This window comes from Corvus hawaiiensis, chromosome 26, assembly GCF_020740725.1.
Source record: "Corvus hawaiiensis isolate bCorHaw1 chromosome 26, bCorHaw1.pri.cur, whole genome shotgun sequence".
Classification (NCBI taxonomy): Eukaryota; Metazoa; Chordata; class Aves; order Passeriformes; family Corvidae; genus Corvus; species Corvus hawaiiensis.
The window spans coordinates 38,681,089-38,706,375 of record NC_063238.1 but is presented as its reverse complement, the minus strand read 5'-3'; the positions used below and the strand labels follow the sequence as shown (position 1 = coordinate 38,706,375).

At 37.1% G+C, this 25,287-nt stretch overlaps 1 protein-coding gene across 3 annotated transcripts in view; it reads right to left on the bottom strand.

Moving 5' to 3' along the window:
* The window catches only part of KHDRBS3 (KH RNA binding domain containing, signal transduction associated 3), a 92,001-nt gene that overhangs the window by 21,961 nt on the left and 44,753 nt on the right, over positions 1-25,287 (bottom strand). For 2 of the 3 annotated variants that reach the window (XM_048286407.1, XM_048286408.1), the window contains exons 5-8: positions 23,774-23,913; positions 14,715-14,825; positions 13,143-13,335; positions 610-692 (exon numbers count right to left, since the gene is read on the bottom strand). In XM_048286407.1, coding sequence (XP_048142364.1) covers positions 610-692; positions 13,143-13,335; positions 14,715-14,825; positions 23,774-23,913 — 527 coding nt within the window. The remainder of the gene's footprint in view (positions 1-609; positions 693-13,142; positions 13,336-14,714; positions 14,826-23,773; positions 23,914-25,287) is intronic. The other variant, XM_048286409.1, reaches the window with a different exon arrangement.

The window sequence follows — 25,287 nt, the reverse complement described above, 5'->3', positions numbered from 1 at the left end:
TTCCAAATACTGACTCCTCCAAAGAAAGCAAAATTTAAAAAGAAAAAAAAATATCAAAAGTGCTTAAAAATACTGCTGAAAATGAAGCAAGAGAAGGAAAACAAATGGCAAGAGAATCAAATTTGTCACAAGGAATTCCACAGAGGAGTAAAACAAACGGAAGGGCGTACTTTTCTTACAGTCAAATACAGGTAAAATACTGGAATATAACTTTGTTAACACTGTAAGAAAAATTAATCAGTTGTGTTTCAGACAATTTAATACCTTTTATAAAGTTGTCTTTTTTCTCCTCTCCCCTCCTTACCCACTCCTCCCTCACACAATGAATCTGAATAGAATTTTCCTGAACTCCCTGAACTCTTTAGAACTTTGATTTAAGGTTTGGCATCACTAAAACTGTTACAAGTTCTCAGTTCTGTTTCTTTTCAGTCACTCAGAAATTTAACTTTTATACTTATGTGATAGTAAAGACAAGTAACATGGGGGTTTTTTCTAAAATCCTCTCATAAACTTTTTGCTGTTTAAGATGAAATTGAAAAACTCTAAGCAGAACTAACTGGCCAACCACAGAATTTTTCAATTGTTGTTACAGCTGATTTGGAGGCTTACCTTTGTGCTTGAGTGCTATAGCTGTTATCATAGGAATCATAGCTTTGTTCATCATAAGCAGCTCCATAGCCATCATCATACTCCTGAAATGATATATAAGATGCAATATTAACTTCAAGCACACCCCAGAAAGAGAGCAGTAACCTAGTTCTATATGTGAGAGAGAACACTCTCCTGAAATGTATGTATAACATATGTACACAATGGAGTGGCAAGATCTTAGTATTAATAGAGACCAATTCTACCTACAAATTTTAGACCATAATTCCTTTAAAGGTACTTTGAGCTATTGGCAATGCACTTCAAAAAGATTTCTTTTTTTAGTTAACATTGGCTTGTGCAGAGAGAGTACAAACATTTCATGTCTCCATGTTCTTGAGTGAGCTACTGATCTTCAGGAAACCTCTAGGAGGCATCTCAGGAATCAAAACATCTGAATAAATATTGTGCAATTGACTTAGGTATCTGACTTATTTCTGAACAATAAATTCAATATTCTGTGTAGAATTTGGATAGGAAAGAACTTTCCTAGAGCTAAGACTAGTAAGAATGACAGTTTTACTCCTCTGAATGTCCTGTGAATACTCTTCAACCTGTGGGAGTTTAGCAGTGAACAAGAAACTAGAAGTAAGGACTTCTTACTCCTCTCCACATTATACACATGATTTAAATACACACTGTAACACTCTTCTCAAAACAACACTGTATTTGAATACCAATTTGAACAAACCCCTAACCCCAGCCATACAGAAGTTTAAGATAAAAACAAGTGACAGTGATGTTGTGTTTTCACAGAGAGGGATGAGCTATAGAAATCTGAAGAACTGTCATCAATTTACTGTTTTGTCCAGTAATACACCTATCTGAACTAAACACAGTAAAAGTAGAAATGGCACATCCACTGCATTGATTCCTAGGAAATCCTAATATCTAAATCCTATCTAAATACGTCAAAGACCTCGATGGATATTTAGGAGTATCTTGTCCAGGCTTGTCAGATGAGAAAGACCTAACGACAAGACACTGTGAAGACTGGGGGATCATGTTTAATATAAAAACGTATATATGTGTGTGTACAAATAAATAAAAATGGTGTTTTCTGGATAAGTGTGTATCCAACCCTGGCGAGGAAGCACCCGGCTTGTGGCTTTTCCAGTCAGCTTTTGGCCAGTTTTTCCAGTTTCTTGTCCTCCGGAGAGAGGCTGAGAGTTGAACTTTTCCTTCTCTGGAATTTCGGATTTTCTCCCTTTTCTACTGGACTGCTTGATTTCTGTAACATCAGAGCACATCGGGAGGACTTTCCACCAGGGACAGAGGGCCTGGCCCTGGGCCAAGCCCCAGCTCCGAGGAGACCAAAGGGAGGACTCGAACACTTTCCCAGGTTTTTCCTCTACAGCGAAAGATTTTACCATTTAACATTATTTTCCTTTCCCGTGTGTTTGTTAGATACATAGTTTTATCTTCTTCACTTTCCTTCGAGGAAAATTTATTTTTTCCCGAACCTGGTGGGGGGAGGGGTGGTTGTGCCTTCTCTCAGAGCATATATATTTCTAAATTTGGCCAAACCGGAACAAATTTAGTGGCGCTGGCAACCAAAGGATAAAGCCTCATGAAAGAACCAACATTTTTACGAAAAAGAATGTTTAAGGATCTTTCAGCAATGACAAAAGAAAAGCAACAAGCAGCATCAATTAGATAGGGATGACAAATGATGGATGGATTGTCCAACTCAAGTAGAAAACATCTCCAATGATGGGAATCTGACAGCTTTCTATAGCAGAAGCTAGTGACATCCTCAAAACAACTGATAGGAAACCTAATTTCCTATGAGTTTTTAGCAAGTTTTCCAGTCTTTTGAAATTGCTTCTATGGAAAACAGGCAACCTGTCCATCAATAGAACTTCACCACTGCTAGAACAGTACACGTGATTGTTTCTCAGCAGTGATTAGGAGAAAGGTGTCTCTGCATATTTGCCAGCACAGTTGAGTAAGTTTATCCGTTGGTTTGGAAGAAGAAACCAGGATTCTTTCATCTGTCAGTTGTGTGGAGATCCATGGATAAATAATCACAGTTAAAAGGAAATGCATTTTCTCTTTCAGTAATTCACTGCCCTGAAACTAAAAACTAAACCAGACTCTTAGGATTTTCTTGCCCATCAGGTATGGATTTTTCTTGATAAGCCACAGACTAACCCCCAACCCTACTGCCTCCTGGCAGTTATTTCAAACAGGCATTTTATTACTTATTGATGCAATACACAGGCATCTGTTAACAATACGGACCCTGACCAACAGCAGAAGCTGCCTGAGCCAATTTATTTGCTCTGTTCCAGAACATTTACACGACATTTGGTCTCCTCACATAGACTCTCCCAGCTGTGAACCAGCCATCCCTAAGATGTGCTTCCAAACTTCAAACCAGGCACATCCAGCAGTGGCAACAAATGAAAGCAGAGAACTGAAATTAACCTTTTAACATGATGGGAAAGCTTTGCCACTAAGGAATCATTAGAGACCTCTTGAGCAATTAAGTCTTCTCATTCTCATTTATGTTAACTATTTTACTGAAAAAATGGATCATGAAGAAAAGGTGATAAAAGACTACTCTGAAGTTATCGTGTTTCTATGACTTCTTGAAAACAGACGAACGAAGTAAATTTGAAATGAAAAGATCCTTCATAAGATGTCTAATAGAACGGAAGGAAAATTTGTGGGAGATCCATTCTGTATCAGACTGCATTATTTCTTTTATTAGAATTTGTCTTCCAGAGAATTTTTGCCCAGGATTCATTACTGTTCACCACTTTGTGCGTTAGTAAGTTGACAACTCCTGAAATTAAGCCCTGCATTATGATGTTGAAGGTGGCTCCTAGAAGCCTTGTATGGAAAGATACCTGATTTGTGGTTTGTATGTGGGACTCCTATCACTTAGAATTAAAATCATCAACCTGTGCTTTTGAAATTACTATAATCTGCTTAAATAGATCAATTATCTTTTATTGATGTATTTCATAGAATCACAGTATGGTTTGGGTCGGAAGGGACCTTAATGATCATCTTGTTCCATTCCCTGTCATGGACAGGGACACCTTCCATGTGTCCAAACTAGACCAGGCTGCTCCAAGCCCTGTCCAACCTGGCCTTGAACACTTCCAGGGATGGGGCATCCACAACTTCTCTGGGCAGCCTGTGCCAGTGCCTCACCACCCTCACAGTAAAGAAATTTTCCCTAATATTTACAGTTATAAACCTCGAAGTTTACACTAAAAACAAGATAAACATGTGCAACATGCTAAAAAAATAGAACGGGTTTGGTCTCAATAGCCTGAAGAGATTCAAATTCCAAAATATGTGTTTGCTCTGCATGACTCCTTTGAAGTAGCAATTAGGCAGGAGCAGCTGAAGTATGTCTCAGAGCTTTGCCTGAACTAGGTCTGACAGTATTTGCTCTTAGTCAGTATTTGAAAACTTTCTCTTTCAGGAGGTTACAAATAAGGTCAACCAAGACAGAAATTTTTACATTTTAAATTAAATCCACACTACTTGAGTATTTTCTTTCTGAATCAGACCTCTAGTGGCTTCAGCAAATGTTTTCTTTAACTTTATTTAGTATTTAGGTGAAATACCCTTGACCATCTGGCATGTTTCAGTACTATAAAATACCATGCTAACTTAAATGAAAGTAACTATCATTTTTACACATATATAACGAAAATGGACAGGACTGAACTTATATGCACAGAAATCCTGTACTGAAGTACATCTTTGTACTAAATACATTCTACTAAGCCCAAGCATTGCTATACATATTTCTTTCTATGCAGTAACAAAAGAATTACACCTTCATAAGGATCTTCTCATTACATTTTTCCTGCTGATTTTAGGGCATCTTTCAGGTACTTATAAAAGCATTCACTTTTATATTTAAAGCCATTATTCTACTTCACATGGATGACAGTGTCTGCATTCCTTCTACCTACTAAATGTAATACAATGGACTTCCCTCTGTATTCATACTACTTATGTCTATAAATAGCTTTTCCTAAATGTACTCAGATATCAGAAAGTTTACTGGCAAACCCATAGTTCATCTCCCACAACAAAACTGAAAAACCCACACCAGATCATGTCTTGATTCCATGAACAGAAGCCTTTTCTTTGTTATTCATTATTCTACTTTTCAAGAGTTAAGTTTTCTAGCTTGTCCTAACAGATTTAGTCTGATCAAAAGGCAGCAATTGTGATGAACAGTCTGTGCTTACAACAGAAACGCAGGCAAAAAAGAGCTGAAAATGCTGAAGTTCTCCTAAACTACAGGTATTTATCACTCAACATTTGTAGTACCCACCAGGAAAGTACAACTGTCTTGATTTCAGCCTTAAGAATCTTCCCCCAAAGTAACAGAACAGCTGGAGTTACAACACAGATCATCCAAAAAGAATATGAAATTACTCTAAAATCTCAAAGCTTATTAATAAAGTCCTTTATTAAGCCAACTTGTAAGCATTTCTACTTAAAAAAGCTCCTGCCTGCAGTGGTCTCAATGATAGTGCCCACAGGTGATATAAATCCAAAGAGCAGCACTGGTAGCTCTAATTGGTTTGCGTAAAGTACAGACATTTTTCATTAATAGAATCAAAGGCAAAGTGTAAATATGCATCCTTCAAATATATTAAGTTACTATAATGGGTCAAAAAATTATAAAAGCAATCTTTGCCAAAACCTCTGCACTCCCCAAAACATTATAAATCATGCTAAGCCTTGCTCATCAGTGCTTTTTAATTACAACAGTATTCTAAACAAACCCCTCGTAGTGGAGAACAGGAAATGGTGGTTTTAAATTGTAATCTGCTGGCAGTGACAATGACAGACTACTGTTTGGATCCTCTTTAAGGAAAATGAACAACGTTTCAAAGAACAAGACAGAGAAACAGGAAGAAAGAACAGGGTAAAAGTGGCCTTTAACAAAAAGGCCATTTGCAGCACTGAGGGAAAAAAAAAAATAATGAAATCAATAAGAAATCAATTTTCCAGCTGTTCTCATCTACAGAAATCCATCCAAGGGAAAAAAATAAGGGCCATTACCACTACAGGTAAAAGACTGGTTTTTTTCCTTATCAGTCTCTGAAATTAATACTTACACAACTACTTTATCCCAGAATACTGGAGGAACATATTCCTTTTAGATAAAAACTATCAAATCAAAAAAAAAAGTTTGTGCAGAGATTAACTTGAAGGAGAAAACACAAAACAACATCAATGCAGTGCAATGAACTTTTCTCAGCAAATTAGAACTGCAAAGGGAAGGGAGAAACATTTTGTTACGTGGGAATAACATCCTCCCTTCATTTAATCAACAGGGAATATGGGGCAATCAAAACAAATATGGGTAGCTACAACCATCTAAAGTCTGAGTGCCAACATCAAGGACATTAGCAGCAAGCATGCACAGACTGTAAGCTCTTATTTTGGAGATTTTTATCTGTTTTCATCCAGAAGGAGCCTAATGCATATCCAACCAGAACAAATAAGGTATTCCTGGAATAAGAGATACAGGAGTGGATTGTTTTTCATACACCTCAAAAAAGCCCTGAGGAGTTGCTAATGAATATAGACAGCAACATTTAAACCAAATTACTATCAGACCAAAACAAGTCTGGTTTTCTATACACAACAGCAGGGAGCAGTGTCAGAATCAGGAAGACTCATGCTCATTCAGTAATATCAATCTTTAGATAAGCAGTTTAAACTAAAATACTTTGAAAGAATTTTATAGGAACTTTATACGTGAATTTTGAGATAGGCAAGGGGAAAACCTTTTCAGCCTTTTCTCCAAAACACTCCACTGTTTCCACAGCCAATGTCATCGAATTCCTGGGAAAATGGAAACATTTTGCATTCTGTTTCCATCTCATCCTGAAAACCCCAGAGAATATAAGAGACTCAAAATTAAACAAAAACAATTATTTGAAGGGCTTCAAATTTGAAACCTTTTTTTTACATTTAACTCTTCTTGCTTGTCCTATTTACTATGAAAAAGAACATTGGATTGGGAAGGAAAAACTAAGAAATGTTTTCATGTTATGAACTTGCTTTCCATAATCTTACTCGAATTCCCCCGATTTAAGAACAGTGTTAGCACTTCTGAAAAGCCAGAACTCAGTAAACAAACTGCTCAAAAAATGGTGTGATACCTAAATGGAAACTACAACATTTTCCACAAAGGGGAACAGGGACAGCAAGGACAAAAGATAATTTCTCTAGTTGTTAGAGACTGAAGCTAATTCAAGCCCTTTTCTAGGAACCCAAACAAAAAGCTTCACATTCAAAACAACTAAGCAAATAAAACCACTGATTTAAAATGCTGCATGTCATTAGAAAGCTATCAATACTCACAAGACCAAAGTAAATTAAAACATGGTGTAAATCCTGCAAAGTGACACTGAAATTATACTTGAACTCCATTCAAGAATTTAAATTCTTTGCAAACTGCATGTCATTTGGACTAGCCCTTACTTTCACTAATATTTTGCCACCTCAACTTCAAGAAGCCCTTATTTGTAAATAAAAAAATTGAATTTTTCTATATGGTACACAGAGTTTTTTCTCCTTTTTTCCTACAGGTCTTACCTTCTTCAACCCCAAACAGCAAGTGAATATTAATGAGAAAACTCTAAAAACAGTTCACCACACCAAATCAGCAGTGTATGAATAGCTCCAAGAAATTGCTTCCACATTAATCCTAACTTTCAGTTTTTCAAAATCTAAATTAATTATGATCTCAATAGGGAGACAAGGAATTCAAGCTCAAGGCCAGAGATTAAAACAGAATTTGCACTGGCTTTCTAAGAAAGTGAACTAAATAACAGGCTATAGGTTTTTCAGTGGAATGGGCTCTCCCCTGTAAACAGTAAGACTTTGCAATCATTCTTTTCGCTAATTGATACCTACATTCATATTTTGTAATAATCACTTGATTATGAAATTAATTTCTTAGCCATCCAGCCAAATATTATTTGCGAATCCACTTTCCTTAAGGCTTACCACAAACTTGTAGGATTTCTTGCAAAACCAAAAGGACAGAAAGCACTGCATATGCTGGGACAGTACCCTGGTGCTCAGCATATCATCTCCAGAGAGAACCAAGGGAAAATGAATACCTGCAACAGGAATTCAAACCACAGGCCTTCCACTACCAGAAAAATACTGAGATTTCACTTTACAAAGAGAGACAGAGCAACACATCATCTGCTCTTTATTTTGGGAGAGGTCTTGTTAGACAGCAGGTTATGGTAATGTTTTGGGTCATCCCCATTTCTCATGGGACACAGAACAAGCACAGTCTCATGCTATTGTAATATCTGTAATACACATGTACTTCACAGTACACATATAGTGTTAATTATAGTCTCACAATACAGACTTAGTGTGAGAATTACAATCTTAAATCTGAAGTCTGCTTTGTTGATCAGTTAAAGCAATGTGTTTCTGGAAATATCCAGAAATTAATGCTTCAGGAATGATGAAGCTTTAAAACATCCCGAACATTTATGGTTTTGCAGAAAGCAGAAATAACTCAACGTAGATTTTAAGAAGTAGATTTTGAAGTTTGTTGTTATCAGAAAATTTTTTGTATCCAGCTGTTCTGTACATCCTTCTGAGTAGCCTGTATCTGTATCCAAGTTAAAATAAACTTGACATCTAATTGGAAGTAATTCACAAGGCTCTTTTTCAAGTTACAATTTACTTAACATTAGAAAGGCTCCCTTGGTCTCTTACTGGTAGACATTTCATCTTTGTTCCATTTCTTAACACACAAAGCAATGTCATCGAAGCATTAGCTGCTGGAAATTATACATGTGGTCAGTGCATTAGAAAACTCTGCCACTGAGTTAACCCCTGTCTGAAGACCAGAAAACATCAGTAAATAGCCACAAAAAGAAATAAGGCTCTGCCACAAATTTTCCCCACAACTGGGAGGAATATTTAGATCTGACTGCCTTTCAAAGTAGTGTTGAAGCAAGTCTTGGCCATAACATGCTAGACTGATGAGTTATTTTTTCAATGTAGACATTCCACACTGCCAGAGCAACAGGTTTTAAATCCATGTTTAAAGTTCGTAATGCCTCAAAATCTGATTATGAACTCAGATAAAACTCACTTTGCATTTAACACACTTAAGCAGCCAAAACAGGACTTGACATGGCATCATCACAAATACATTCATGCGAAGTACAGAAGTGAAATACTGGCAGAATATTTGCAAAATATTTGCCTTTGTAAAATGAAAATAGCATCAAATAAAAATATACTCTGAAAAAGATTCAGCCCCACTGCTGTGTTGCTAATTTGGAAAAAAGTCTCAGAGGTTGGAAGCTGCTAAGAAGATGACAGCAGGACGAGGCCAAGAGCAGCAAACATTATGAGACAGTAACTGAGGCTAAGCAGTTCTGTTCTAACCTATGTTTGACTGAACATTCACTGAGGAATTGACCTTACACTGTTATTAATTTCCTGCCTATTGGAAAATTGTGGAAAAGCTTAAAATTTTCAGCTAGTAGTTAAATAAAGTTTCTATTTCTTATCTTAGTGGAGTAAGTTGTCAGCTTAAAAACATATAAATATTTTTATCTATTACACAATATAGTTCAATAAGTAGAGAAAAATTCACATTTAATTATGAGAAAAATTTTCCTGAAACCATCTGTAAGTGCTTCAATAAATGTAGCCTCCACCTAGTATGGTTTCCCTTAGTCAACTATTACAAAAATAAACCTGGCCATGCTTCACACGTCACAAAAGGTTTTCTCCTGACCTGAGCAGTTGAGGAAATAAAAATGAGAGCCCTGTTAGTCTTCAGAGAAAGTTTATCACAGCAACCAGAGCTATTAAAGAGTCAGTCTTCAGAGAAAATGATAAGGAACCATTATTTAGTGGCTTCAAGAGCTCAATCATGGTACTAACAGTGTGGGGTCTCAGGAGGAATGAGTTCTGGGGCTGAGACTCATAAGTAAGTGAGACTGGCAACAGTGGAGTGGGAAAACTGCTTATATTGAACTGGGGAAATGTGCAAATACTGCTATTAGTGCAGTATGTTGTGTGACTGCTGCAGAGAAAGGCAAAGTATTCAAAGGTCACCAATGCAAAGACCCCAGAAAGATGACAGAAGACAGAGGCAGCTCACACTGAGTAGAGCTTTCTGTAATGGGCAAGGTTCTGGGACACTTCCCTGTGGGCTCTAAACACAGCACAGCAACGTTCACAGTTTTCTTGATCTTGAGCCCACATTAAAATGCATCTCAAATTAATGACTTTTTTTGCCTATGATATTTTTCCCATGTGAAATACTGCCTCCAGAAGTAATCTTTCCAATTCTTCAGAATGAAGTAGCCATTCCCCTTCCCATTTTAATGATAACTATTAAAAAAACCAAACAAACCACAGCTACTTAATCAAGAAGAGGAAGGAGAGATATGAGGATAAGCAGGAGGCAGAACTGAGTTACTCACAGGTGTTAAAAATTCATTTGTGTCAAGGACTACACAGAGTTAAGCAAAGGGAGTGAAGAAAAAGGGAAGCTGTCTGTAATTCATTGTCTGTAACAAGGTAGATTTAATAGCACTCAACAGAGGAAATAGGCAAGGACATTACATACTGAAAGCCCTAAATCACCTTTGAGATATTCACAGAGTTACAGGAGTGAGTGGTTCAAAGCTTCCATTTGCACACAGTTTGCTTCCTCCTGAACCTGCAGTTTGACATTAGTTTAATGAGTATACAGCAGCAAAGGCTTGTAAACCTAAGGGAATGAAAAGCCCCATGAATCCTTAGGACTTTCCAATCCTCAATGGAAAGCCTTCTTGTGGTGGGTTGACCCTGACTGGACACCAGGTGCCCACCAAAGCTGCTCTGTACCACTCCCTTCCTCAGGCAGACAGGGGAGAGAAACCATGCCAAAGAAGTCTTATGGCTCAAGATAAGAGCAGAGAGATCACTCACCAGTTACTGACACAGGCAAAACAGACCCACCTGGGGGAAATGATCTTATTACCAATTAAATCAGAGTAGGATGATGAGAGATAAAAACTAAATTTGGCAACACCTTCCCCTGCACTCTTCCCTTCTTTCTCAGTCTCAACTTCACTCCAAAATTCTCTACTTCCTTCCTCACAGCAATGCAGGGGGATGGAAATGGGGGCTGTGCTAAGCTCCCCACACGTTGTCTCTGCTCATTTCTCTCCAGGGACAGGACACCTCACACTCTTCACCTGCTCCAGCATCAGTTCCCTCCCACGGAGACAGACCAATGCAAACTTCTCCAATGTGAGCCCTTCCCTTGGCTGCAGCTCTTCATGAACTGCTTCAGTGTGGGTCCCTTCCATGGGGTGAAGCCCTTTAGGAACAGACTGCTCCAGACTGGGCTTTTTCTCCCCTCTTAAATACATTACCCCAGAGGCAGTACCACCATTGCTGCTGGGCTTTGCCTTGGCCAGCAGCAGGTCCACCTTGGAGCGGGCTGGCACTAGCTCTGCTGGACATGAGGGAAGCTGCCAGAAGCTTCTCACAGAAGCCACCCCTGCACCCCTCTGGTACCAAAACCTGGCCACACAAACCCAATACACTCACAAAGGCTGCACTGTAACCTCTCTGGATATCTCAGTTTCCAAAGCTTTGATGGTGCTTAAAATAACTTACGGTACCCACCAGACTTTCTGACATTCTCATTCTACAGACACTTCTCAATCAACAAGACCTTATTCTGCTCAGGTTGGCAAACTAATGCTTTAATATTAGATATAACTAAACAGGAATTAGTAAAGAAGGGGCAGAAATACTGCTCATGACTCCTACTGTGCTCCCTTAACCAGTAAAAGACACAGTTAAGGCACTTTGATAATGTACCACAAATGGACAGGTAAAAAAATACCAAGCATCAAATTTAGTACTGAACATGCAACACACCAATGGCTCATGTCCCTGCTAAACATTCTCCTGAAGAAGAAATGGTCCATCTAGCTGCGCTTTATCAACTACAGCTTTAAGTACTATATCTATCTATCTATATCTATCCCAGTTAAGGTATCTTGTTTAGAAGATAAGCAATCCATTTCTAAAGAACATTCTTTTTAGAAGTTATTTAGCACAGCACTACTTTTCTGTACAGTGCTATTTTCTAATTATTCTCTCAGAAGTGAAGCATACATCAGGATACTGAGTCAAACAGCTACTTCCATGCCACTTTTATAGACACATGCTGTAAATAGCAGATTATATATAAATATGAAGTTACTCAAAGAGGTTTATATTCTACCATCTCTCTATGTGTTCGAGAATGCATGTCCTGGAAACAGGCTGTTCAATGAGGACTGATGCCTTTGAAAGCAATGTGACAGATCCACTTATTTGCAGTGCCCACTCTGACTAGTCAAGTATAGCCAGGGGAAATTTAGGCATGTTGTTAAGTATTCTTCCTCAAAATTAATGAGGTACATAAACTTCTTCTGAATTGTTCAGTTATATGCATAAATGTTGACGTTAACAACACTAAACTTCTTTCTGAATAAAGCTGTAGTGTTATATAGAAAACTGGATTTCTATCAAAAGAACAAAAGCTGGTATTTGATTTAGCGGGTTTTGGTGGGAATCTTTGGAAGAAGAGAGGAGAAGGTAGGTGAAAGAAGGGTTAAGAGAAAAGCAAAGAAGCTCTAAATAGAAAAACCATTTTCAGAAATGCAGGATCTTCTTTTTTGCTTATCTAAACAACACAGACAACAAAGTCCAGACACATTTGGCTGTAAAGAGGGTACACTAAAAGCTTTAGTATATATAAGGCATTAAAAGCATTGTCCTTGAAGGTATTATTTTTCTATAAGACTAAATTCATTTTTATCACTATAGTTTTGATTTAATGATCTTTTTTCTCTATCTTACTGCTCTGTAAGTTCAATTTAAGTTTTCCCTAACAATTCATAACTGTGTAATTTTGTCATATACAACATAGAAAGTATTTTGATATGATTCTAATGTTTAATACAATAAAATCAAGATGAGTATGTATGGCTTATTGAGATACACTGTGCATTGTTAAAATTTTAGGATTAGTTCTGAAGCCTTCATAAAAATATTTTACTTGTCTAATCATTAAACAACTACATGACCACAAAGATAGGCTTAGGAAGGAAGATTAGAATATTATTCTGTTTTAGTTGAGAATTAAAAGTCTACAACATTGTGATTTTTCGGATTTTTTGGAAAGCAAAAACCTGATATAAAACATTTAAGAGGTACATAACTACTTTGCCAAATGCACTGTAAATGTCTTTATGATGGTGCATACATATATGCTGAATTTTTTTTTAAATTAAGCAGTTCAAGTCTAAATGGGTAAAGAGAGATGACCACAATTTTTCATACTTGCTGGGTGTAGGACTTAATTAGGTGCTAATTACAGAGACTGTACAGAGTTCTGAAGGGATGTCACCTCTCCAGAATGACACACACTGCATGCACAGCACATCCACAGCTCCACTTACATATTCCCCATAGGTCTCCTGTGCTGGGGGCGGTGGCAGGGGCCGGTACCCTGCAGGGGGAGGAACTCCTCGTGCTCTGGGTGCCAGAAGTCCCCGGCTCCGACTGACTGGACCTCTGCTGGGAGGGACTCCCCTGGGAGCTGGTGCCCCTCTGGGCACTCCTGCTGGTGGTGGAGGCACTCCCCCACGGCCCCTGTGAACACACGGATCACTCACCATTAAACACTATACCCAGCGCCTCCCTTCCAACACCTCCCTCTCCCACATCATGACAGTTTTGCTTTGCTACAGTCAGAAAAAATCTAAAGGAGATTTAAAGTTCGTAATTTCTCTGTAAACTTAAATCTGATTACACGTATTATGCAAAAAAAAGCTGGAAGATACAAACAAGACATGGGATTCAGTGATGAACCTTGCACTGACTTGAATCATTCTCACATATGCAGACACACCCAAAACAATCTGCTGGAATCAGTCAACTTCACTAGAATGTGACTTTTAGTATGCCAAATCACAACCACAGAACAACAGCTTCATTTGAAGGTGTCAGGCTATATCGTACTCAAATCCTGCACCAAGAAATCAGTTGCCACTCCCTTCTGATCCTGTGAAAGCTTCTGAACACAACCCAAAAATCACACTGTGTGTGATATACTGATTGGGTCACAAGAAATACATTTTCTTCTGCTTCTGAAGAGATTTCCATCTGTTTCAGGAAACATCCAAACGTAATAAAACGTGCAGGGTGATTATAGGATATAACCTGACGTCCTGCATGTATTTAAGAAAACTAAATAACAGTATATTTGGTCTAAAAATTCTGAAAGTGTGATAAGCATTAACTTGCATTCCATTACTCTGGACACTTAACATATGGATGAAAAATATGAGACTTCAGTTGAACCAGTTTTCAAAAACCAATTGATCCATTTAGAGGTGGCTTTTCCTCCTGCCTCCCTGTAGTAAAGGGAGAGACTTAGAGGTACAATCTGTGAGAAATTTGCATCATTTACTCTTTTAAAGATGACATCTAAAACACTTCTAATAGACATCTCCTTTTTAAAGGACATCATTTCACCCCATAGACTATAGCTGAGTCTGAATGACTGCTGTGGGCAAATAGAATTGTTCCAAAGAAGGCAAACCCTTATCATACACTCTAACAGATACATAGAAGGAAACAAGGCACAAGCACTACCTTATCTTTCTACCTATCAAGCCATTATCTAATTAATTTCAAGAGTAGTAATGGAGTAGAAATACTCTGTCCTGATTTCAGTAGAAATTTCCAACTTGAACAGTATTATAAAGATCCAGATTTGGCCTTAAGATTTTCTATCCTATTTCATACAAGTCAGGTAACTTCACGTCAATAAACTAATCAGAAAACAAGACAATCAGTTTATCACAAATAAGTAGTATTTCAAAAACTGCATCACTGAACGAGGAATGCAAAAAATGTAAAGATACAACCAGGATAGATTTTATTAATTTTAATTACTGATGAAAACACAGTCACAAAGTATTTTAAACAAGCCTAGACAGTAAGTGATTTAAAACTGTGCTTATTACTTGGTTTTGGCTAATCTGTAGAATGCCTCCTCAGGACAGGGTACCAGCTGCTTATTTGACTTCATTGTAGTGGGGGCAGGGGTGAGCAGTGAAGTTCCCAGACACAGCCTGCTGAAGTAATATAAAGAAATAGCAAATGTGATACTTTCCAAGAGAAGCCAGAGAAAGGGAAATGAACCTAGTGGCACAGACGATAGTCAACACCAAGTCAAAAAAAAAAAAAAAAAAAAAAAGAAAAACATCAGTAAAAAGATTCAAGAATCACTAGGCATAATCATGACAGCATCCTTCAGGCAGGGTGCAAGTGAAAGCAGGAAATGGGACATTCTGAAAAACATGGAAAAACATTTAAGAGAAGAAAAAAGGTACAGCTAGCATAGATTTATTCTTGAGAAGGAATTAGAACAGCAGATCCATGTGATGAGGTCTTTTCTGCATTTCAAGAAACAGTTTATAGGAATGGAATGGTGATGAGTGGGAAATAGTATTTCTCTTGTATTACAAGATCATTTATGATCTTAACTTTTCATAACTTTGTCCATTCCTCCTACAGGAACTCTTAATGTGAGATGTATGGTTCTCATGGTTACTGCACCAGGCTGGATGAGACTGGAAAGGCACCAAGATAGAAAACCCAGTGACAGGAGAGTTCAATCACCACCACACAGATTTGAGTTGTATCAGGTTATGATGCTAAGATGAAATTTTTAGAAACTGTAAATTGTTATTTCTTTAAGAAGTTACCAGGGAACTAAAGAAGCTTGATGGACATTTACACTGAACAGACTCAAAATACTGAGGGACAACTTGAACAAGAACCTTTGCACACCTTTGCAAAAACAACAGATCTGTTCATGTATTGCTTAATTTGAAAAGGGCAGCTATACAAATTGTGTTTGAAAATGCTTAAAAGAGTAAAAGGTACATATACACATGATATGGGAAGACAGAAATTCTACAGGAAGGCAGACAAATACACAACAATCATCAAAAAAAGAAAAAGCTTGAGAAAGGGCACTAGGAGCTCAGTAAGGCTAGAACGGGTTTTAAAAGAGGTATCACTTGAAAGGCTGAACCCAACTCTAACCTCAAAGGAAAAATCCTAATAAAACAAAATACTCAGAAAAGCAGGTCCACAGTAACTGAAGCCCTTCAATCCTCCCAGAATCAGGAAACCTCCCAGAGTGAGCCTCAATCACCAGTGCAGACCAATTTGTATATATGAACGTATACATGTACATGCATATTAAGTTTTTTGCTACACAGTCAAGAAAGACTGAGGAAGTTTCTCACAGTAGAGCTGTTCTTACAGTAATCCACTGGATACTGCTGCCAATGCTTTAGAGACAAATTACAGAACAGAAGGAACAAATAGAAGTACATGCACTATTTTTCTATGAACTGCAACAGAGGATCAGATGCCTACTCTAATCTGTAGCTGAATCCCAACCTGAACGTTTTAGAAAAGAAAATAGCTAAAAAAATCCAGCTTACAGGAGGGGACATGTGGGAGTTAATACATACACACATATAAATTTATATATCCTACCATTACACAAACCAACGGGTTCTGCACTATGACTGCCTATAGAACACCTAGAATTAAGATTGGTGCAGAGGTAAGGATACTAAAAAAAATAATTTTAGAAAACATAAGAGTACATACAAAACTTTGCTACTCAACTGTGTGTATTCACAGACTTGTTTCCTAATTCAACTTCTTTCCTAATAAAAAAAAACCCAAACATAAAGTAACTGGAAGTGCATCAGAAACTATGTCAAGATGACAAGCAGTCTAGAACCATTCACATACCAAGAACAATTAAGTAGATTAAGGCACTTCATACTACCAGTGACAACTGAGGCTTATCTGATGGATCCAACAGATGCATCAAAGGAATGGAGAAGGTTGAGGGGTGCCCTCAGCACAGTCCACACCTTCCTCAAGGAGAGCAGTGCAACAGGAGGTGCTGGGCTCCTCTCTGGTGACCAGCAACAGGACCAAAAAAAACTGAATTGAGGTGATTTTAAAATTTTGTTCTTTCACTTTCCTGGGCTTTCCGTCTCCTAACCAACTGCTTTTGAGGGGTATCCCTCTGCTTCCAAGGCCTCTGAAGAATCTACACAGAGGGTGTGTTCTCTATCTCTTCTCTTCTACAACTATCTCACTTATTAATTAAAAAACCTTTGTGCAACTGCTAATAATTACAATAATTCTTCTACATAATTCATCCAAATCAAGACATCTCAGCTCTGTGCTATTGCACTCAGAGATAGCTTATAATCAAATCAAACTTCTTATGGCTCCTGGACCACTTACACTGCTTGCTTCTTTGCCCAAGGACATCATTCTGCAGGCCCAATTTCAAGTGCCGCTAACTCTCCCAGTCTTTGCTAACACTCTGCTGATTAGTTTTATTTTCTTTATAAAACCTTTATAACAAGCTACACATTACCAAAACTTGTCAGCCCATTGTCAGCTTTGACTACCAGCTTATATTCTGAAGTACAAGAAAGGTATTTTTTTATTTTCCCTCCTCTCTGCCATGGTGTCACTTCTGTCCCTGTGAGAAATCTTTTGAATGTTCTCAGTAAGAACCCCTTATGAATAAGAACACGTAAAAACTTCTTACGAAGTTGAGTCCATATATCCAGCCTGATGGTGCGCACAAAGTAAGCCCTGAACCTCCCACAGATCTGTCTCCAAACTTTCTGAGTACTTTGATTATGCAAATACTTTAAAACAGGGTTCAAGTGTCTTATGTTCAGGACAGGCGAAATAAAAAGGTCCTTGCTAGCAATCCCCTCAGAGGATGACACTACAGTACACAAGTGAGCGTCACACAGGACACTAGTGTTTGGTCTCCTTTTTGGTACATTTTTAAGAAAAACTCAAGTACCTATTAACTGCAATTTCTATCAAACACACACTCGTACTTAATTATTGGCAGTAAACATACTCAGCAAATCCCACCTCCTAGCCAGGTGCTGCTATCGTCACTTCCAGACAGGCTTTAGCAACAAAATGATCATCTATGAACTTGAGTCCATTGTGCCCTGCTCTCAAAGAAACACTTTATTGCCAGATAATTATTGCTTCAGAAAATCTGAAATATTTGTTTCGTCTTTATAGTCACTTCAGGTTTGGTTTTCCTAAATTTATTAATCTGGCAGTAGTAAACCCAGTGAAGGAAGTTAACCCTTCCCCATCAAACACAGAAGTAATTTAGATCATTAAATTCTGAATAATTTTACTCCCAAAGTTGGGTAATTAACTTGTAGGCTTTGCTTTAAAAAGGCTTTTAAATCTGGGTACCATGGACTAGACTAAGTAAAGAAAATTTAGTATCTTTTGTTTCACTACAAAATGGGAGGAATAATCTAATTTAACTCACATATCACATCATCTCTTGAAAATACTGTCATGAAAGCTGTTTTTCTTGGAATCTAACTCTCCTCCCATGATGTGATCTCATTACTTATACTTGCAATTCAGTATATGAGGAAAAAGAAAATACAACATGAAGCACAATTTCTATAAAACTATAAACACACTAGAGAAGGGGGGAAAAAGTGTCTAACAAAAGTGTCAGAAGGTGCTAAGGTGATTTGTAAACACTGTGGAGTAAAGACAGAAGATGGTTAATGTCTAAAAATGTACAGTCTACCTTACTGTGTCCAGTTGCAGTATTACTAAAGTACTGAATTTTGTGATTAACATCTCATTATTTGAATCAAGGCTTTAATATGTGTAAAAACATTCTCAAGAAAATCTAATACCACTTAGAGCTACACTACACAATGTTAGACTCAAAACATTCATGAATGTTCAGAAGGAATTCACAGGTACTAATGTAATAATTGATTCCCACTAAAATAGTATTTTACGAGCTCATACAATTTAGATACTTCCTCTTTGGCCTTTGTTAGCACTAATATTCGACCTTTCTACTTTACAGTAGTCCCTTAGTGTTTCTAGGATTTATTTCCAGCAAACTAAGTTACTGCCCTTGACCACAGTAGCAGGCACAGCATCTCACTAACACTCATCTCCAGCTGCCCTCGGCAATAGCCACTTCCATAATTTCATTTAGAACTTTCTCTGCTCTAGAATCACACTGATTTTTATTTCAAGTTTCACCCATCACTGGATGTCTGAGTCAGTAAAATTATTCTGATCATGAAATCACAACTAGAGTCAGTTCACAGCTTTCCTTCACTTTTAGTAACACAAAAATTAAAACAGTTTATGGTATGGAGATCTTTTTCCTTATCTCCCCCCAAAAACATTAAATGGAAGAATAGTTTTAAAATAAAAATACTTGTAAAATTTAGGACCGGTTCTCAAACACTATATTATTCAATGAGGAAACACCTGGAATTCTTTAATTTTAGCATTCACAGTTCTATATATCTGCAGGGATTTACAATGTTCAATATACAGATCAAACAAATTTGTTTACCAGATGTTGATATATTTTCTTCATTTGAGCACAGCCAGCTACACTCAATGTTCCTCAAACAGTAAATATTTTTGTTTTATATTAGACATCTGAAAAATAACAGACCTGTTATTTTGGTGGTGACATTTTAAAATACTAAAACACTCATATCTGGATACAACTCAGAACTGAGATTTCTGCCTTTTCATCCTTTTTGAAAAAACAGAAAGTCACCATTGAGTTAACACTCTTACACAAGCTTTGGTTTGTATTTCCATTTTAGAACAGTAATATATATGTTCATGTTTCAATTTTGTGAAAAATGGGAGATCACAAAACTAAAACAAAACACAATGAACATTAATTATACCTGCCTTTGGCCTGGATCCTGAACTGGCTTTGTCAAATATTTCTTTTGTGCTATAGAATCTTCTGCACTTCACTACCTACATGTTTTCAACAGAAAGTTATTCTTCAAAAAAAAAAAATCTAGTTGATTCCAGATATACGGTAGGAAAACAGCTGGAAGTTGTGAACACACTGCAGCAGTGATCCACATCAGCTCATTTTACTTCTAACATATAAGAGAACAAGTTCTAACTCACAACTTCTGTAGCAGTTTTACCTTTCCCCAGACAGAGTGACAATCATTCAACCATTAGGATCTCAACCATGCGTAGACTGAAATACAAATAATAAATGTGAAAAGTAAAAAAAAACCTCCACATCCTCTTGAAAGCATAAACCAGAAATCTGCCATTTCTTTAATGCGACTATTGATAGATATTGGCTTTATGACAAATTACGTTTTTTCTTCCCTCACCTTAATGAAACCAAATACCTGTTTTCAAATACAATCTCTCAATCTGGGGTGTGAACTTAGCCAGCCCTCCCTTACTGTGGCCTTTCAATACCTAAGTGGAGGTGCTTATAAGAAAAGGACAGTAATTTTATCAGGGTCTGTACTGATAGGATAAGGGACAACAGCTTTCAATTGAAGAGGGCAGGTTGAGATCGGATGTAAGGAAGAAATCTATGAGGAGGGTGCTCAGACAACACTGGAACAGGTTGCCCAAAGAAGTTGCAGATGCCGCATCCCTGGAAGTGTTCAAGGCCAGGCTGGGACTTTGAACAACCTGGTCTAGTGGAAGGTGTCCTGCCCATGGCAGGGGGTGAAATAAGATGGTCTTTAAAGGTCCCCATGTAAAGCATTCTGTGATTCTAGCACTGATTTTCTGCTATAACCATAACCACATGAAGTGGTTCCACCTATGCCACCACAAGGTATCAAGGAACTTTGAGCCATGTTCTTAGACTTACTATCATCATCCTCTAGAATTTCACTTTTCTAAAACATCTTAGTTGGAGTCACAATTGAGCGATCTTTGAATCTTATTTTTATTCTTAAAATAGTGTGAGGTTTTAGAGAGGAAATGCTGCTTTAGTTGCAAAACCTCCTTAGAGGTGTACATTAACATGTACAGAGTCATAGACAGGTTTGGGTTGGAAGGGACCTTAAAGAACATCTAATTCCAACCCAGCTGCCATGGGCAGGGACACCTTCCACTAGAATGTTAACATACGTATATTTTAAGTTTTTAGTTAATCGGAAGCCAAAATTCACATTTTGGTTGGTATAATTTATGATGCACTGATTCAGGATGGGAATACAAATGCACTGAAGAAACACTGATTCCTAAAGAGTTACATATTCTAGCTTCTCACCATAACAGCATCACATTAAACACCATGGATCCTCTAAGCTTGCTAGCACAATAAATTAGAAAGCAACTGGTATGATCATTTTATATAGTTGTTTTCAAAAAAGAATTTAAGAACATCATAATAAAAACAAAGGAATGAAAGGCAGACTTCCACTATTTTCCCTTTTTGTTGTACAGAAGAGGGGTTATGACAAAATAGTTTAAGTGCTCAGCATGAACACTACAGAAAATAGAAGTGCTGTGATTACCTCTGAAGGTTGTCTTTAACAGTATTAGGGACAAAAACTGGGAGCAAAGTGGGGGAGAAAGAAGCAGCTATAGGAAGCAGCTATATCCTCCAAGATCAATGATGAGAAAAGAACATTCCTGAAGGCAAAGCTTACAATGCACACACAACTCTTCCAGAACAAATTCCATCCAGTCAACCACAAAACCTTACTTCGCTCTAGAGTAACAAAAATTTACTTAAGAAAAGCTGGAACAATCCAGAAAAAGAGTAAAAAGTTACCAAACCACAACTATTAGGAAATTACTTATCACATACAGGAATGCCTGTACATAAGCTAGGACTTTTTTATGCAAACCCAAATGTATTGGTTTCTACAAAATAAAATTTTGTTATAGAGCTAAAAGTAGATTTGATAAGATGTATTATATCCAGTTCCCACATATCTCATAAGGAGCAAAAAAGGCATAAATTAGTACTTTTTTTTTTTAACTGAAACTATTCAGGAGTAATAAAGGTTTCAAAAGTGGGAACTTAAACACACCCAAAAGGATGTTTCATGTATCAAGGCTGGAATCATAAAACCATTCTGCAGATTACAAAGGAAGGTTAGGATCAAGGTTTTAGACTTCGTTTTACAAGTCTTTTGAGGCTTTGCTTCAACTTCTTCTGGGTATCTCAGGGATGCTACCTATTGAAACTGTTTTATCCAACACTGAGACAAAGCCTTTAAAGCTTTGCTTCAACAAAAGTATTATTCATGGAAATCCATTTCTGCTAAAAAAGAAACAGAGCATTATAACTGAGTTTGAGATCTTCAGCTCAATGGCTGTAGAATCTCAGCAGCAATAGAATTGAATTTCACTTAAGGAATATGCTAACAGAGCCCTTCAATTTGAGACAACAAAGTCTTGGAGTTTAAGACAAGCCTTAAAGTAAGGACAAGTCAAACAGACCCCCTTTCACTTTCCTTAGAATATATGTGAAAAATGGCGATGACAAAACCACAACCTTTTACCGTCACCTCCAAATCAAACACTAATAACATTTAAATTTACCCTGAAGACACTTCAATAGTTGTAGAAGGATTATACAGGATTCTGTGAGCTGTGTAACAGTGTATCTCTTGCATAAAATCCAGATTTGAAAAAATAATTTACCAATATCCAGAGGATAGAACTAGTGATGTTAGAAAGCAGTACTATAAAAAACTATTTACGTATGCACATACTAGGTACTAACAGTGTAAATTAGTTATCAAACTTTGATGATAGGATCTGACCAAACAACAGCTTCTGTATCCCAGAAATATTAGCTAAAGGACATGGAAAATGAAATAAAGTGGAAATAGTACTGCAAATGTATCGGTACTGAGCATCTGTAGCAGAATAATTACAGGCATCTGTGGCAAAGTTACAAACAACTGTTTAAAAACCGAAATAAAATTTGCAAAAAAAAAAAAAATCTCCAAAATCAAATGAGGTCTCCAATTTGAAAGAATTCTTGTATGGCTGATTACAGTGCCAAGGGGTGAACCTTGGTATATAATAACCACTACTCAGAACATTTAAATCAAGAACAGCAGAATATATATTTTTTACACAATATTACAAAATACAAGAACAACAATGTGATGATTGAGAATTTTTTTTTTTCCTCACAGGGCACAACCCACATAATTTCTTTAAATTAAGATTCACTCTGTATTGCATTTGCAATCATTATCAGGATACATGTAACTAAGAAGATCTATATAAATTGAGTATTTCCTTAGTGCTGCTTCTTCAAACATGCTTTATCATCTGAGGTAAAATGCTTCAGAGTCTTATTCTGAAATTATTTTACAAGTTAAAATACAAGTTTCAAGTTGCATTAAAAAGAACTGTGGATAAAACAGAAGAAAACAGTTTACCACAGTAAACAGTCACACTTAGGTGCTGCAGCCACAATCTCTGTACTCTAACATAAACAGTTATGAACTTTATTTAGGTTTTGTTTTCACACTTCAGAACTTGAAGGAGTTGAAACTGTCATCTCAGTACTGCAAGGAAGACAGGGGATGCTAGAGTAAAAATCAAACATCTTCTGTGACAAAGAAAAACAGCAAAAGCAGTAGACTTTGCCTACTCCCAAATCAAACAAAAGCCACTTTTCACAATGCAAGTGCCACTCAGACAAGAAAATCCAAATTCTACTTCCAGAGCACTTCTGTATCATTTAGTCATGACTACGAAAACTTAGTAGTACCATAAAAAAAGAAAAACATACTGTGTAAATTGGAGATACTGCCTGAAATTCACATCAATCGAGGAAAGACAGATTTACCAGTTTTGCAAAGCTGTGAACTCCACAGGGCCCAAACACAGACTGCACCTAAGGAGCAACTCACAGCTAGAAATCAAGTTGCTCACAGTAGGACTGAACATCTCCTATGGTGTGCATTGCTTCTTTACAAAGGCAGCATTCAAGTTCCACAAGACAAAATTCAGCACCATTGTTAATTCAGTCCAAATGAACTAAACTTTCATCAATAAATGAAAGTTGTTTCCCCGATCTTTTGCTCTTCTTTTGGGAATCCTTCATGTATTTTACTGCTGTACTCTGGAGGGAAATTGTGTTTGAAGGGAGAAGCTTGAAATATGTACATTCAAATGAAATTCCATGTACCTGGACAAAGCAGGAACAGGTACTCCTCTTGCTCGAATCGATGCTTTTCCACGGACAACTGGAACCTCTGCAGTTTCTGAGCCACCATTTAAATATGTTAATTCTTGAAGCTGTGCCTGTCTGATTTCATCGTTGTAATCCTGAAACAGCGGGGAGGCATAGGAGAGAAATCAAACTGTTTATCCACTGCTCTCAGCAAACACTGCTCCTGAAAGTTTCCTCTTAAAAAGTTGAACATTCCACTGAAAAAGTTTAACATGCATAATAATATTCAGTCCAAAAATTATTTTAAAATTCTATCTAATAACTGCCATTTTTACTCAGGCATGTTTTTCTTTCCCTTTGCATATTATATCTATGTAGCTTTAGCCATAGAACACTGCCAGTGCTAAAATGCTGCAGAGATAGGAGGAAACCAGAAAAAAAAAAAAAAATCAAGGTCCCATATTCTGAACTGAGATCCAGTTTTTAGTTCCAGCTGTAGAATGATTGTGTGTTAAAAACAGGACAAAGAGGAGAGAGAGAGAGAGAGAGAGAGAGAGAGAGTTGCAAACGAGTAGAGAATAAATACACTGTTGAGAGCAAGACATGAAAATGAAGGAATAGATTAGGAATCCTCACTTTTAAAATCAGAAATTATAGAATAAACAAAGGAATTCTTTCAATACTCACATACACTGTTATCTAATAAGAAGAGCTCAAAAAATTAAATTTGATAATATGCAATGGTAAAAATGCCAAGGACATATGGCTTAGTTCTGTCTGCACAAATCCTCTACTCTCAAGGTCTAGCAAAAAGAAAGCTCAGGTTTCTGTACATGGAATTAATATGGTACTTCTCAAGCACCATTTTCAGGGACCTTGAGTCAACCTCCAAAACAAGCAGAGTACACGGGAATAAAACAGAGCCAGCACTGAACTCTTGAGGTATTTTCTATCATTTCTCCTCCACTTAAAGTGAGCTGAGCAGAAGGCAGCCATAAAGGTGAATTAAAGATAACTATTTTACCCAAGGTGCATAAGCACAAACTGAGTATCAAAATATTAATAGGTCCTCCCATAGGAACAAAGGCATACTTCTGATACAACAGCTGCAAATCCTCCCATTTCAAGAAGGAAGGTTTGTTCTATCAACCATTTTACAATTCAATGACAAAACAAAGAATCTGCATCTCACTGCAAATCTGAATTTATTACATTTGTTCACTAGACAGGGACCAAAAGATTATCAGGCAGTCTTACAGACTTTGAAACATAACCTTGCATTGAAAGGAGATTAAAACTTCCAAGAATTCAAATATCTCAATTATCCTTGAAACATTCTGCTTCTCCTAGACTTCTACAAATGGAAATAAAAAAGTTTTCTTTTACATGCAATTGCTGAAGTTACTGGTGTTAAAAGAAGCATCATACCAGCATTTTGTCCAAACTGACGTAAATAGGTTCTGAAATTTAACTCCCAACTGCCCACCTGAGATCATCCTCTGTTTATCAGCAGAAACCAAACAGCAAAT